The 15,870-nt window shown below is 41.0% G+C and overlaps 1 protein-coding gene across 2 annotated transcripts in view; it reads right to left on the bottom strand.

Moving 5' to 3' along the window:
- LOC110286635 (F-box-like/WD repeat-containing protein TBL1X) overlaps positions 1-15,870 on the bottom strand; it is a 156,079-nt gene that overhangs the window by 14,249 nt on the left and 125,960 nt on the right. For both annotated transcript variants that reach the window (XM_029473474.1, XM_029473473.1), the window contains exons 2-5: positions 15,010-15,104; positions 5,562-5,675; positions 3,560-3,705; positions 606-867 (exon numbers count right to left, since the gene is read on the bottom strand). In XM_029473474.1, coding sequence (XP_029329334.1) covers positions 606-867; positions 3,560-3,705; positions 5,562-5,619 — 466 coding nt within the window. In that variant the 5' untranslated portion in view covers positions 5,620-5,675; positions 15,010-15,104. The remainder of the gene's footprint in view (positions 1-605; positions 868-3,559; positions 3,706-5,561; positions 5,676-15,009; positions 15,105-15,870) is intronic.

Raw genomic sequence — 15,870 nt, 5'->3', positions numbered from 1 at the left:
AGGTAGCAGCATGGGTTAAGCCTTTAGGAAGCACCATGAACAACTGCAAGAGCTGTGGGTGTACACACAACAAACCCTCTTTGCATGTGAGCTGCCAATATACATTAAAGTATGTGTTCACCTCTGCTCTGTCCAGGTGCAGGGCTAATGTGGACATGGTCTTACCATGTCTGGAGTTACCCAATAGGGGCTAACGTTCTGGTAGTTTGCAATGATAAAGTAATACAATGCCCCATGTCTGGAGCTGCTGCCCTTGAAATTACCTTGGCTTGCTGGCTACAGCAAAAATGAGCTTAAGAACCTGAGGATGGGACACTAGTGAAGTACTGGAAGCTTCCCTTGTGATATGGACACTCGCACAGGTGTAAAATTTCCTAAAACCAAGGGAGGCCAGTGAAGTCAAAGATGAAGATCTTGTGGACAGACAGGAAACAAAGCCCAGAAACCAATTAAAGAGATTGACAGCAGGCCACACTTTAAGCATCCCTTCAACTATACATAGATTCAGGAGAAGAAAGAAAAAACCAAACAACAACAACAACAAAAAAAAAAAAACAAACCAAAAAATACATGACCCCTTGAAGACCAGAGCACTCTCCACTTACTTATTGCATGTGCTCCATTTTCTTCCCCATTCACGGTGGCTTCTCCATTCTTTGGTGGGTTTTGCTGAGCAGCAGCTGCTGGTGTTGTAGCCGCTGTGCTTGTGGCTGTGGCTGCAGCTGCTGCTGCTGCAGCTGCTGCATTGGCTTGCTGCTGGGCGAGTTTCTCCCGAAAAGCTTGCTGTCTTGTCTGTACCACATCGGGCATCACAGCATCAATTAACGATAGGGACTCAATGGGACGCCCATCAAATACCGTGCCATCCTAGGAAAGCAAGGCCAGGGTTACCCATCAGCTACCATGGACCAGAGAAGCTGGAATGGACTAGGAATAAGGTACAAGGTTTGTGGTGGGACAAGGTTAGATGTCAAAGAGGGATGGGGAAGTGGATGAGGAGGACCATTCATGGAGAGCTAGCAATAGAAGACCATCCTTAGTAATTTCACAGATGTCTAGCTAAATTTGGGCATTATGGGTATCTGAACAGGGTTACTTTTCTCCTATGACAAAACTTGCTACCATCAATGTGGTGATTATTCGATCAATAGGGTAGAATTGCCTCCTTGAAGGACAAGTCGCAATGTGGCAGAGGCATTTTCAGTTGTCAACACTGGGAGCATAGATTTATATTGTCATCTACGGAGCAGAGGCAGGTCATGTTGTTCACCATCTTCAGGTGCACTGGAAATTCTTCCTCTGAGAATCACCCAGCCACAAAGGTGTAGTGCTGAGATGGATGGCAACCCTGACTGGATGCTATTACCAGATCAGGCATCTTTGCAATGACTATCATTAACAATGAAGGAAGAATAAGCCCAATATAAAGACAACTGCACCATTCAGAATAGGACTCCAGCATCTGGGTCCGCCTGAATGTGCTATATATGAGTCCCTGGGCTCAGTGTGGAGATGAAATACAACATGATGCAACCAGGCAATAGGGTGTCTTGATTCTAAAATGCATTACAAAACTGTACTTTGTCCACGAAAACATTTCCACATATCTTTAAAAAACACAGGAAGTTCTTTCCTCAGGAAACACTCCAAATATTTGAATTATGAATCTCCACATGCCTCCAGGCTGTCTGCTGGATGAAAAACCATGTTCTCATATGTTCTAAACTTCAATTATTTCAGAAATGAAGAGGCACAAGTTTTGGCTGAATATTATCTAAACAACACTTTGCCCCACGTGGATTTTTCTTTCTTTCTTTTTTTTTGTTTTGTTTTTTCTTTTTAAAATACAACATAAAAAAAGGAAAGAAATACGACATAGTACATTCAGTATCACTCATCAGTCACTTGGCCCTGGATTCTGGCCTTGAGTGGCCAGAGTTGATGATAAATCTTGATCCTTTTGTGTCATTTTTCTCTTTCATAGAGAGATACAGCAAACAGTGTCATAAAACATGGCCATGTGGCTGGAGAGATGTCTCAGCAGTTAAGAGTACTAGTTGCTTTTCTAAATGACCTGGGTTCAGTTCTCAGCATCCGTACAGTGGCACAGAAGCACCAGCAACTCCAATTTTGGGCAAACTCATACCCTATTCTGGCTGTTGCAGGCATCAGAATCCCAGTGGTACATGGACATGCATATAGGCAAAGCAAACATACACATAAGATAAAACTTAACAAATGAACTAGAAAAAGAGGTAGGTCACTGTCAACACAATAAAAAATACTGCCACATCTGAATTATTTTTTAATTCTTGGAAACACATAACAAAGAGAATTTACCCCTAGACAAACAAAACTCTCTTGGATGATGAGAGAGATAGAAATCAGATTCTTGTGCTTAGAAGGATAATTTTTAAAGTTAAAAGAGAATACAGCAAGAAAACAGTCTGTAAGATATTTCAAATGGTGGATCAGGTTCAGGGAAGGAGAGGGATGGTATGTATTGGAGTGGGTCAATTGAAGTATGTATAAAAAAAGCAGTAAGGAAACTTGTTATTTTGTAAGATAAAAAAATAAAACAAAGTATGAACAGAAATATCTTGCATGTATAGCTAAAGCCATAGACTATAAAAAAAAAAGTTAGTGCTGCTGAGAAAGAATCATCACTTAGCTGTGAACTCCACATGTTTGTACTACCAATCTCTGTCAAGTAAGATGTGTCCACTGATAGAACAGTGGCCTGGATGTTGAAGGTAATTAAAAGCTGCTTTCTGATTGGATTTAAGAACTGATCCATAAGTGGAAATTCATATCTGGTTCTGTAAACCTGGCCAAAAGCAGGTGGTTGGGAAAGATACTGCTATGGTTTTGCTAAATGGACATGGTGTGCCTATCAAATTCTAAATATCCACGTTTAAGCCCATAGATTAGTACTGCTATTAGCTTTGGTCAGAGAAGCTTTTTCTTTGTTTGCAGTGTGTGGTACTCACCACAGAGACTTATAAGTGGTAAAAAGTGCTAGATGAATGACCATTGAATTGCAGCTATAAATGGGCAACTATATCACTTGCTCCAAGGCTCAGTCAGGGGACATGCAGGAAGGGGAGGACAGAGAGAGAATGTAGGAGTCAAAGAAATGGTTTGAGTGTGAAATGCTCTTCAAATTTCCCTCTAGTTATGCCCTGTCAGTTTGACAGAAAATAAAGACTCTAGATGAGCATCTAGTAAGGCCCTGCTTTGGGCATTCTGCCCTGGGAAATCAGAAAGAGGGCTTGTCTGCTCATGCAAAGCCCTGTAACAAAGTAGATGAAAGTCTGTTTGTAAGTCTGTTTGTAAGAATGATGGTTGTTTTCATCAGTCAACACCTTGTGATTTTTCAAACCTGCACAAGGAGGCATCCAAAGCTTACTGATGGTGCAGTGACCTGTTTGTAGCTTCCACTTTTTCCCAAATACCTTAGAATGCATGCCAGATCTGTATTCAGGGATCATATACACATTCTTCTGAGATCTGCTAGGGGGAGTCTGGAACTCTGCCACATCCTCAGGAATGAACATACCTCATTGATGCTGATCTCTGCCTCCACATACTGCAGTCCTTTCTGAAGAATGGAGATTAGGGCAGCCGGTGGCACTAGTGTACCATTGATGTTGGACTGGCTAATGTGACTTTCGATCCCAAACGTGAAGGCAGAGTGGGAAAAACCTGCAGGAAGAGGGAAGCAGAGGCAGGTGTGAGCCAAGTAGGGAGGGAAATGTGGGTTGGAGATGTGAACATAGAGCTATGGGCTTGGGGAAGGCTGTAGAATGGAAGGTCGGGTTCTAGTTAGGGTCGAGCAGGTAGGGAAAACAGAAGGAACATAGAAGTAAGGAATGGTGCTGATATATGATCAGAAACACTTTGATGGCAAAGCCTGGCTTTTACATGGGAGATGGGGAATTGAACATAGATTCATATCCTTGCAGAGCAAGCACTTTACCTATCAGAAAATCTCCACAGCCCTTAGATATATTTTTGACTACATAAGATGGGTTTAATAGGAGTTGACTCAAACATTACACTGAGAAGTGTAGTAGTTTAGCTGCGATGTGTCCTCCAAAGGCCATATGCTAAAGAATTGAGTGACAAGCCAGTGGTACAGCTGAGTGGTGATAGAGCCTTTAAGAAGAGAGGCCTAATAGGAAGAAATCAGGTCACCAAGGATGTGACCTTAAAGGGGATATTGGAGACCCTCCCACCCCTTTCCATTTTTCTCTCTTTGCTTCCTGAGGCAAGCAAATACCGTGCCACATACTACACCATGATGTTCTCCCACAGCACAGACCCAAAAGAACAGGAACAAAGCAACCATGGATTTTTGAAAGCCAGAAAAATCCATTTCCTCCTTTAATTTCATTTGCTTGAGGCATTTGGTCACAGTGAAATAAAGTTAACTAAAAGAACTACACATGCAACTCCAGAAGATGGGAACAAATTATATCTCAAAGTATGACCACTTGAAAATAGGTTTATGGCAGATATAATTTATTAAAATAAGTGTGCTGAGACCCTAGGCTGATATAATCTTTTCTTTGTAAAAGGAAATGTGGACACATTAGGACATCAGGACCAAGGTGATGCAGCTTTAAGCCAAGAAATGTCAAAGGTTGCTAACAGACCACCAAAGCTAGGGGAGGCATAGAACTGACCCCCCACAGCCTACAGAAAGAAATACTTGCCAACAGCTTCACCAGAGATTTCAATTTTCCACCAGGGAAGTGAACATAGGGCATTCCCTATTGGACTGAAGTGGCTTGTTGCATGGGTAGGTACAATTAGTATCATTTTGTAGATTTTAAATATCTTCAGGTTGTGAGAATTAAAAAATGTTTTACTTGAGAACTAAGATCGCTCATTGGAGAAATCACATTAGACCATGACAAAATACCATTTTGTCCCACCTGAGGCTCTCTGAATCCAACAGCTACCCACAAGGACTATTTTGCCAACAGGAGACATATGTGTTTAGCCTTTTAACTATATAACTTGAAGCAACATTTTGGCAAGGTCCCACTCACTCTGTAGACTAGGGCAGCCTTGAACTTAGAGATCTACCTCTCTCTGTCTTCCAAGTGCTAGCATTAAAGGTGAATGTCATCACACCTGGCTCAACTGCTCTTGACTGATTTCCTGACATGAGAAGAAAGATCATGCTCTCCCCACACTCCAAGGACACTTCTCTGTCCCTTTAACACTCTATTACACAGAGTATTCTTAGGTCTTTTTGATGATCTGATACTCTGGCTTTTACTGGTGGTCAACTGTTTTGTCCAAAACATATTTAAAATGAACTTCCTCCAGAAAAGAAAGCTGGCTACTGGGGCTGGTGAGATGGCTCAGCGGGTAAGAGCACCAACTGCCCTTCTGAAGGTCCTGAGTTCAAATGGCTCACAGCCACCCATAATGAGACCTGATGCCCTCTTCTGGGTATCTGAAGACAGCTACAGTGTACTTACATATAATAAATAAATAAATAAATAAATCTTTAAAAAAGAAAAAAGAAAGAAAAGAAAGCTGGTTACCTGATTCCTGGAGGTAGCGATATACCAGAAAGTTCACCTCGTCGCTGGTAATGCTCATCTTAGCCTCACCTTTCGGCGATGAGGTCTTAGTCTCGATCAAGTGTGAGCCACCCTCTGTTAGAAAAACATCAGAAACATTGCTTTGAATATGTTGTATGTATTTGTCTTCTGAATGTGTGTATGTTGCAGTGGGGAGGGGGGTGGCGTGTGTGCTAGGGACAGATTCAGGGCCTTATATATGTTAGGCAAGTGCTCTACTACTTAGCTATACCTCTTTGAGATGATTTAAATACAATATCACATACATATTATGGGTTGACCAATTACCATCATATTATATTATAACTAGACAGATAGATGTATGTGTATATACACATGAACATATAAATATGTGTGTATATGAAAGTTGTTTGTCAACTTGACACAATCGAGAGTGGCCTGAGAAGAGACTCAATGAAGGACCATCTAGATCAGGCTGGCCTATGGCCATGTCTGTGAAGGAGTATCTTTTTTTTCCAACATATTTTTATCGACTATTTGGAGATTTTGAATCATGTACCACCATCACATTCATTTTCTAGTCTTTCCCTGTCCAACCCCCTATCGCTGTTACACCCCTAGCAAAAAAAAAAAAAAAAAAGGAATTTTTATCATCTCTAGATTCACTAGAGAGTGGTCAAAGCCTCAGTGGCCTGGTCACTAAATGGAGACAAGTGAGTCCTTACCTTCTGGCATCCCTACCAGAAGTTATCTATTGTGGAGGGCAACACGTCAGCATCCTATCAAAGTTTTAAGAGTTCTCCTCACAGCTTCCTGTCTAGGCTATCACTACTGGGAGGGAGGGGGGGGTGTCTTCTATGCCCCTCTTTCTCAACTGCCTCTAGTCATCAATATCTCTGTCAGAGTGGCTTATTTGTTTAAAAAGACCATGAGGACATAGATTATGGGCTTTGACATGGTTTGTAATATCAACACACCACAAACAGGGTTCCTGGGTTGTAGTAGAGCCATGGACCACAGCCCTGCGATGTAGCTGGGATCACTGACATCAACTCGGCATCCTGCCACAGCATAAACCACAGACCTCAAATTTTTTGATAGTGTTAATTGATAAGAGAAAGCCCAGCCCACTTGAGTGGCACCCAGGTGGAGCTGGGTCCTGAGTGTATGAATATAGAAAAAGCAAGCTGAACACATGCACACATTCACATCCTCTTTGGCTCTTTCCTTTGAACTATCTGCTTCAAGCTCTTGTCTTGACTTCTCCTCAATGATGGGCTATATCATGAAATTCTAAGCCAAACAAACCCTTTCTCTCTTAAGCTGGTTGTGTATGTGTGTGCGTATACACACATACATATATGTATATGTATGTGTGTGTGTGTACATACATACATACATGCGTGTGTCTATCTTCCAGGCAAAATGTTTTCCCAAAAGAGAAAAGCTGGCATATATTTTAGGGTCAGGATATGAACCATACCAGGGAAGCCAGATTCAGGGTCAACAGAGTACAATCAGCTGATTTTGTATTTAGTCAGTGAAACCACAGTGCATTATAATTCAGAATGTGCGTGGCAATGGAACCTGCACACATGGAACCCTGAACCGATGTGGGCAGATGCGGCTGGATCAGTACTTTACCACACAGAAGACACCTGAGCAGACTGGTAGTGATGTCAAGCCTTCCTTGGAAGAATGGCAAATGTGGTCCTGGGGAAATATGCATCACAGTGTCATCTCTTAAAGAAGTTTAAACGGGCCTTCACCATATCTCGACGGCTACCATAAACTTAAGGTCACTCTACATACAGGATATGAGAAGCCCCAAGGGTGGTGAACAGGTGTGGGGTCAAGTAGCTACATATGTCACCTTGACATTATTTCTGTGTCAGGGCTCCAAGTAAAGAGATGCAGGGAACATGGGGGGACAGAGAGAATCTCATGGAAATGACTATGCTACACCAACCAGTTAAGACTGATGAATGAGAAGAAAATACATTGCATACATGTATAAATCTTTCAGAAAACTAATAAAATACATATATAAAAATGCTTATCTTCCTTTGCTGATACTAATGTATTTGTGCAAACACTGCCAAAAAACTATGACCTGTGATTTCTACTTGGTACCTTAGGGGGAAGAAATAGAGACTCAGTAAATATCTATAAATTCACATTGAAAGCTAACAAAAATATAACTTAAAGAAATTGGAAAATGCAAACATATGTGTAGAAAAAAACCGGTACCTGAGCATACCAGCAGACTTGGTAAGGCTGAGTAATGTCATAATGATGAGTCTTAGCTGCAGTGACAGGCTTACAGTCTCAGGGTTTCTCTACATCCCACACAGCTGCAAACATCTGATTTTTCTATCAACAACTTGTTATGGGATGGCAGAAGTCATATTGTGTTATTAGAGTGACAGAAAGAAAATAATTTGAAAAATGGTCTTATCAAGACAACTAAACTATACTTGTTAGTATTATTTTCTAGGCTAGATCATGGAAGGTAGTAAGTGGGAGACTCTGAAATATATTCTGAAGACTGCTCATCTTAAACACATAGGAAATAAGGGGCTGGCGAGACAGTTCAGTGGTTAGGAGTACATACTGCTGTGTTAGCACCCACATCAGGCAGCTCACAACTTCCTGTACCTCCAACTCCAGGAGTGTCAATCTCATTTTCCTTTTTTTGTTTGTTTTTTTTTTCTTTTTCGAAACAGGGTTTCTCTGTATAGCCCTGGCTGTCCTGGAACTCACTCTGTAGACCAGGCTGGCCTCGAACTCAGAAATCCACCTGCCTCTGCCTCCTAAGTGCTGGGATTAAAGGCGTGCACCACCGCCTGGCTCCATTTTTTTAAAAAACAAGACTTATTTTAGTTTTAGGTATATAAGTGTTTTGCCTGCACATTCGTATATGTACCAGGTGTGTGCAGTACTTGCAGAGACCAGAAGAGGGATCATATCCTCTAAAACTAGAGTTACAGACTGTTGTGAAGTGCCATCTGGATGGTGGAACAGAATCTGTATCCTCTGCAAGAGCAACAAGTGCTCTTAACTGCTGTATTCTATCCCCCATATCGTCTTTTCCTCTTTTCATAAAAAAAAAATGTATAGAATATTTTGCAGGCATGTATGTCTGTGTCCACAGAGCCTAGATTCCCGAGTTTAAGTTACAGTTAGGGAATGGTGCATATAAGTCAGGAATTAGACCCAGGTCCTCTGGAGGAGCAGCCAGGAGACATCTCTCTAGCCCCATGTCCTCTTTTTATAATCCACAGAATCTATACATGCATGGATATTGGACCATCCATTGGAGCATGGCCAACCTACCCTTAAAGAAATCTGAATCTCCACCACCAGCCCCAGTATCCATCAACTGTCAATAGCTCCTCAATTAGGGGAAGGGCTTTGTGAATCCCTCTCCCATCCATGCTGGAATAGTGACTGCCTTAATCTTGAACAGGCAACAACTATTATAAATTTGTGAGTTCAGTGATCATGCCCAGAAGATACTATTTTGCAATAGTTCCAACCCAACCACAGGCATTTACGGTCTTTGCACCTCTTCTTCTGCAATACTCTGAGTCTTGTGAATAGAGGGTATGAAACAGATAACCCATTTATGTTACTCAGTATTATTATCCAACAACTCTGAAAATGTTGCTAAAATTGCCCAAAGGGGTCATGTGAAGGAGTAAGGATAGCATACCACAGTTGTTACAGACTTGGACTCTGTCTTCTATAATAAGTCACACCAGTGATTGTCACTCAGAAAAGGAGAGGTTCACAAAGCCCATCAAAGGAAAGAGCAATGCAGAGAGCCACACTGGCCATCTCTAGCCACATACAAGTGGAAATCCAGCTCTCATTTAACACATGACCAATTAGTAGGACAGCACCCACTTCAGCTTGAAGCTGAGAGTCTCCAAGAAATGTTTGGCAACCCTCCTGGTTACAAATAAAAGGGAACATTTGTTATGCTCATAGAAATACTCAGCCCCAGACAGAATAGGGAAGATGTTTCATCTGAGTTTATTTTCTTGCCTGAACTAGTTTTTAATGGAGACACCTTCAAGTAGTTGATGTGAAGTCTTTGGAGTTGGGACTGTACAGGAATGGAAATAATGAAAGTAACTTAATTCTATCTGGAGTTGAAGCCACAACTAAATCAACCCCCCCCCCTGCTCTGCAAAAAAAAAAAAAAAAAAAAAAAGGTTGATGACATCTCTGAACCTCTTGCACTAGAAATAAGTGTCAACAGAAATAATAATTGGGTTATAGATCTCAAGAAATTAAGAGAGCATTATGTCTGCTGTTTTTGTCTTCTTTTTAAGACTTCAAGATTGCAGAAATTCCCTTTCCTTCACAAAACAGGTCAAGATTCAGTATCCACAGATGGTTAAGTGACTTATTTATTACCGGTTTTCATGTGTGCTTACAGTATTCAATAGCTATTATTCCTGGGGAAACAAGGGGGTTGCTCAAAATCAACAAGATCTAAATTGCTATGCAGTATCTTTAAAAATGGAAACCTGAGGCTTCCCTAATTCAGAGAGATGGTGCTGCTTTAAGGACACAGAGAACGAATTCATTACTTGCCACAAGAGGGCAATTTTGTTCTGCAGTGAAGAAGATGGTACAAGGTACTCACATTTTAGTGTGGGTAATACATCTGACACGTCATTATATGGCAAAAATTCTCCTTTCACAGTTTGTCCCATGATTCAGAGAACTTTTATGGCCATGACAAGAGATGCCTGTGTTTCTCAGAGAAGTAAGAAAGTATCTTGTTCCTGCTATTAGCATGCTGTTTTTTATGCTGGAAGAGTCTGAGGTAAAAGGAATTATCTGCTGAGACTCAGGACTCCATCCTATTTCCATGAGAACCCAAGACAGCCAACCACAGAGGGTGAAAAATGGTCTCAATGTATCCACCTTCCACGAAGAGCAGGAAAGACAAATGTTACATGCATATATGAATACTAAATAATTTTTCATAAGGTGCCCGTTTCTCTGCTGCATTAGTCTTAGCAGCTCTTAAATCCCTGGCTTTTTTTTCTCTATAATATCTTAGTCTCTAAGTTACATTTATTTTCATTTCCTAATTGGTAGCTACCTTAAGACAAAATTCTTTTCATTAAAAAGTAGTCAGCCTTGGAAATTTCCTCATGACAACAGACTGATACAGTGACACTTGAGGTCCTCTCTCTGTAAATGTCTTTCCTGTTCTACTATAGATACTCCTAGGGGCTGGTGAGATGGCTCAGTGGGTAAGAGCACCCGACTGCTCTTCCAAAGGTCCAGAGTTCAAATCCCAGCAACCACATGGTGGCTCACAACCATCCGTAACGAGATCTGGCGCCCTCTTCTGGAGTGTCTGAAGACAGCTACAGTGTACTTACATATAATAAATAAATAAATCTTAAAAAAAAAAGAAATATAGATACTCCTTTGTACATTGGATTAACAATGGGAGAAGGGAAGGAAATACACAAAAAGGTGGCCAATGTGCATTTTATAGTTTGATCCCAATTGTGGAAAATATGCAAATAAGTAAAGGTTGGGAAGAAATATAACACAGTGGAATAATATGCAGCCATTAAAACAATACTTAGGAGAAAAATGCCTATGACAGTGTTAGGCAGAAAAAGCAGGTGAGGGTTGGGGAGATGGCTCAGTGGGGAAAGTGCCTACTATGTGAACATGAGGACTTTGGGTCAAATTCCCAGAACCTATGTAAAGGATTGGCATGTGGTATGTAACCTCAGGGTTGTGGCTCAGAGACAGGCAGAGATGGGATTTGATGGTTAGTAGGCCTTTCAAAGGATCAAACTTCAGGTTCAGTGAGACTCAAAGAATAAATGTGGAGAAGCAATGAAGCACATGACATGGACCTCTGGCTTCCACATGTGCCTGCTTATATGAGCAAACATCCCTAGACACACATGCATCCCTCATGCACAAATCAGTCAGCAGAAATAGGTGATGTGTGCATGGTACTACATCTTGTTTTGTGTTTTTACACCCTCCTGCTCACTCATAACCAGGTCTATAGGGACAGTTATGTTGCATTTATATATCTGCGTGTGTTTTTTGAACTTTTCATTTTGTATTTTTGTATTGTAAACATGAACTGGCTTACATTTATTAAAATATAATTAAAATCTGGCAAAGACTTAAATACAGGGTTGAGAAAAGAGAGTTTTCTGTTAGAAAAAGAACTCTGGTTTTCAAATGAGATTATTTTCAGCAAAAGGCATGCCAAAGAGGGATGTATTGTGCCTGGCTGCCTTACTGGATTGATTAAAATGTGCCCTCCTGAGGTTTTCCGCTAGACCCCATGTGCACACCCATGACAGAAGGTAATGTTACACAAACGGAATGCAGAAGGCAGACCCAGAAGTAAATATTCTTGGACATGTTTACGTGGTTAAGAGCAGACATCCGCTGTGGAAGTCCACTTCACAGTAGTGAAGGATATGCACAAGCCAAGCAGTAAGACTTTCTTAAAATTTCTCCCCCGAGACTGGTAAATCAGGTGGCATGGACAATACCAACACACAGGACCAAGCCTGTCTAGGAACCAGGCTCAGCTCTAACTGTTGAGGCTTGGCGCCTCCTTTACCTCAGCCTCACTGCCTAAAGTGACACACATTTCAAAATATATCATATCTGGGGATCAAGTATTCAAGTACATGAACCTGTTGGGAGCATTCACATCCTAAAATCTGGAAAGCCTCTTTTCTATACCTGTATACACAGGCACTAAGTTTTGTTGATTATGTGTTTAGCAGTTTAAATTCCACAGTCAAAAGACTGATAACATTTTTGTGGTTTTATTTTATTGCTTGTTTTTTGAGACAGGGTCTTGTTTACATACACCAGGCTGGCCTTAAACCAATTTCCTAGCTCAGCTTCCTGAGTCCTGGGTTAAAGGAGTACATCACTATAGCTAGTTCGAGACTGATAACACTTTGTGTGGTGTTTCTGTAGACTATGTGTGTAGGCACGTATGTGTGTGCACATTTGGAAGTCAGAGGTAGGAAATAGATGTTGGTCTCTTGTTCTCTGCCTTAATTTTTGGCGCAGGTTATCTCAGTGAACCTGAAAGTTTCCATTTGGGGTAGACTGGGTGGTCAGTGAGGTTCTAGGATCTAATAGTTTCTCCCCTGCCTCAGCACAAGGTTTACAAGTGAGTACATAACACTATCACATGACCAGAAGAGAGAGGAGGGAAGAAGAGAAGCTATTTAGTGAGCTAAGTAGGCCATGCCTCTTAAATATCCACTGCCCAACTGCTTCTAGCACCTGAATCCTTGGGGGCAACACACTAAAATCGTTGTATTGAGTATTCACTGCACCCAATTTTTACTTGGGTATCAGGAATCCACTCAGGTCCCTTATGGTCACATAAGAGGCACTTTTCCATCTGAGCTATCTTCCTGGCCCCAAGACTGATTAATACCTGAAATGTAAAATAAAATAAAAAGGCAACAGCAGCAGTGAGCAGGGTCCCTCAATCTCAGTCCTGATACTAGGTATCATATCAAGAGCCTATCTTGTGGAGCCTGTCTCTGAGAGTCGAGATTTTATCTCCAATTCAAAACAGCTACAACAGATGAGAGAGAAACCATTGTGTTTCACCAGCTCGAGATTAGCAACCCAGCACCTATCACCAGAGTTTATATACATAAGCTGACTGGCATTCAGCAAGTTCAAATGGCTTCAACATAGGTTCCCTGACCCACAAGACATAAACCATTAGAAGATGCTTGCTCATCACTATGGACTACAACACTATGGAATACAACAGTTTGAGTGTGTCCCCCAAGAAGTGATATGTTGACATCAGTGTGGTAGTAGAAATTTAAAAGGCAAGGTCTCTTGAGGTCACAGACTGGCCCCTACCCCTTCTCTGTGTCCTGGTGTTGTGGTATAATCCCTCTTAACAGTGCGATGTGATGAGAATGAAGACAGGGCCCTCATATGAGCCAGACCTACCTATATGATGTTTGGACTTTCAGGCTCAAAAACTATGAGTTAAACAAACTTCTATATTTGAGTAAGTAGCCAGCCTCACACATTTCCTTTAGTAACAAAAAACCCAGCCTAATTCAATGACACCCCCACCCCAAATCTCTCTTGGTCTTTACTAGTCTAAGGCAGGTTTTTCCATTTCTACAACCGAAAGCAATTGATTTTTACTAGAACAAGACCCACAATATTTCAGTCATTTTTAGATTTACTTTTCTGTAAATCTAAAAAATTGCCTGCTCTGGAAAATGATATCCTGAATACTGGCATGCAAGAGTTTGTATGGACATGGTTTTATTCTTTGGTGTATTTATTTTGGGGTAGAGACTTTTGGCCATATAATAGTTCCAGATCTGGACTAGCGAAGAACTATTAATCTTTTTTAAAGCAGCTACTATATCCATCAATATTTTGGGAGCTTTAATTTTTATTATTTTATGTGTGGGGGTGTTTTGTCTACATGTATGCCTGGTGTCCACTAGAAGAGACCATCAGATTCCCTGGAACTGGAGTTACAGATGCTTGTGAGCTGCCAAGCTTGGGGATGGGAATCAAACCTGAGTACTTCGGAAGGGCTTTATGTTCTGGAAGTGATATAATAAACATTGAGATATTTTTTAAAAAGTGGGTCAGAGTTACTAAAAGCCATTAAAATGTAGCTGAACATTTAAATATGTGCAAATAAAGCAAAGCCCTCAAATCAAAAGGAACAATTATTTATTTCCTTGCTTGTTTATTTACTATTCTGTTACAGTGCTCAGGATGAAACCTGGGGCTACATCCATGATAAGCAGATGCCTTACAACTGAGCTGTACCTCTAACCACTTCCTAGCATACTTTGGATGTGTATTTCAAGTGATCAGTTGGCAAACACACCACTCTCTGCAGTCTGGTAAATCCTGGCCTGTGACTAGATTTATGCAGGGGAATCTGCATGAACTTTCTACAAAATTTCAAAGTCAGTCAGCAAGTCAGTCTGCAGACAGACATAATTCATATTCACAAACTAATGAAGCAGTGAATTCACATGTGGGATACAAATAAAGGTACACTTCTGGGTCCCATTCTAGTAAAAGTGGCAGTTTACTTGTAGCTCATGATATTGACAAGAAAGATTGATTTTTGAGTGTTGTCTCCTCACAGTAACACTTGGAGAAGTTTATTTTAGCTCAGCCAAAATCCAAAACTCTTAGAGGGTCATCTAAGGTGAAAAGTAAGCATAAAAGCCTCAGTAGGTTGCTGATGTCCCAGCCTTCCCTCTCTCCTTCAATCTCAGCTGAAGTACCTGCAATTTCTTTATTAAATGTAATTTGGAAACAAGTGCAGAGCTTTGCAGAATGCAGGCCTACTTCTCAAATGGATTTTCAGGCACAAGGTAGAGTGGCCCCATGGAAGGAGGCTCCTTACCGTCACAGTGAGTGCATGTGTAGACCTCTGGAACAGTGGGCTACCCAGTATCCAATCACAGAACTTGAGAGGTGTTCACAAAGTCCAGGACCACCCTACATAGAAACAGGAAGATTTGCAAACAAATGTCATAAAAATCCATGAAGGCAGCATATCCACATCTCAACCCTCCTGTTCCTTTAGACACCCTTCTCATCCTAAGTCAAATTTTACATTTTATTTGCTCATCATTTTTGTCTTCACCTTTTAGATGAAGATACAGGTTCTAGATGCAAAGAATAAAAATGGAATAGGGATTAAAATAGCTGGCTAGGCATTATTATACATGTAGCAATTCTGAAATGACAAAAATCAATACTTGAACAGATTCTGCTGCTATTACTTAATAATAATGTCCTAGAAGGCACCTTAGTTTTTAGGACAGTGCTTTATGCAACTGACAATGTGTACACACCCTCAGGTAAAGACAGCACAATGAAGTTCAGAGATACCTCAGACACCCATGCATAACATTTACAGTACATCTACCATGCTTGTTAATCGGCACACCTGCGCATATATCATGCTTGCAAATTATATCTTATCTTTGACTCCTTTAAAAGCAAAGACACCATCAACTAATATGTCTTTATTCTTTTGTTTCCCTTGGTGCTAGGGGGAAAACCTCCAGCACTTCAGGAGCCAGGCAAGAATTCTACCCCAGGCCCATCCTAACCTTCTGAGCAGTGCTTTCATGAATTGCCATTTCAAAGAGTTCTGCCTGGAATTTTTTAAAACCTACTTGCTTACTTATTTAGTGTGTGTCTGTGTGTGTAATTGCAGCACCCACAAGACAACTTTCCAAAGTCAGTTCTCTCCTTC

Source organism: Mus caroli, chromosome X, assembly GCF_900094665.2.
Source record: "Mus caroli chromosome X, CAROLI_EIJ_v1.1, whole genome shotgun sequence".
Taxonomy (NCBI): Eukaryota; Metazoa; Chordata; class Mammalia; order Rodentia; family Muridae; genus Mus; species Mus caroli.
This window is presented reverse-complemented; position numbering and strand designations above follow the sequence as displayed.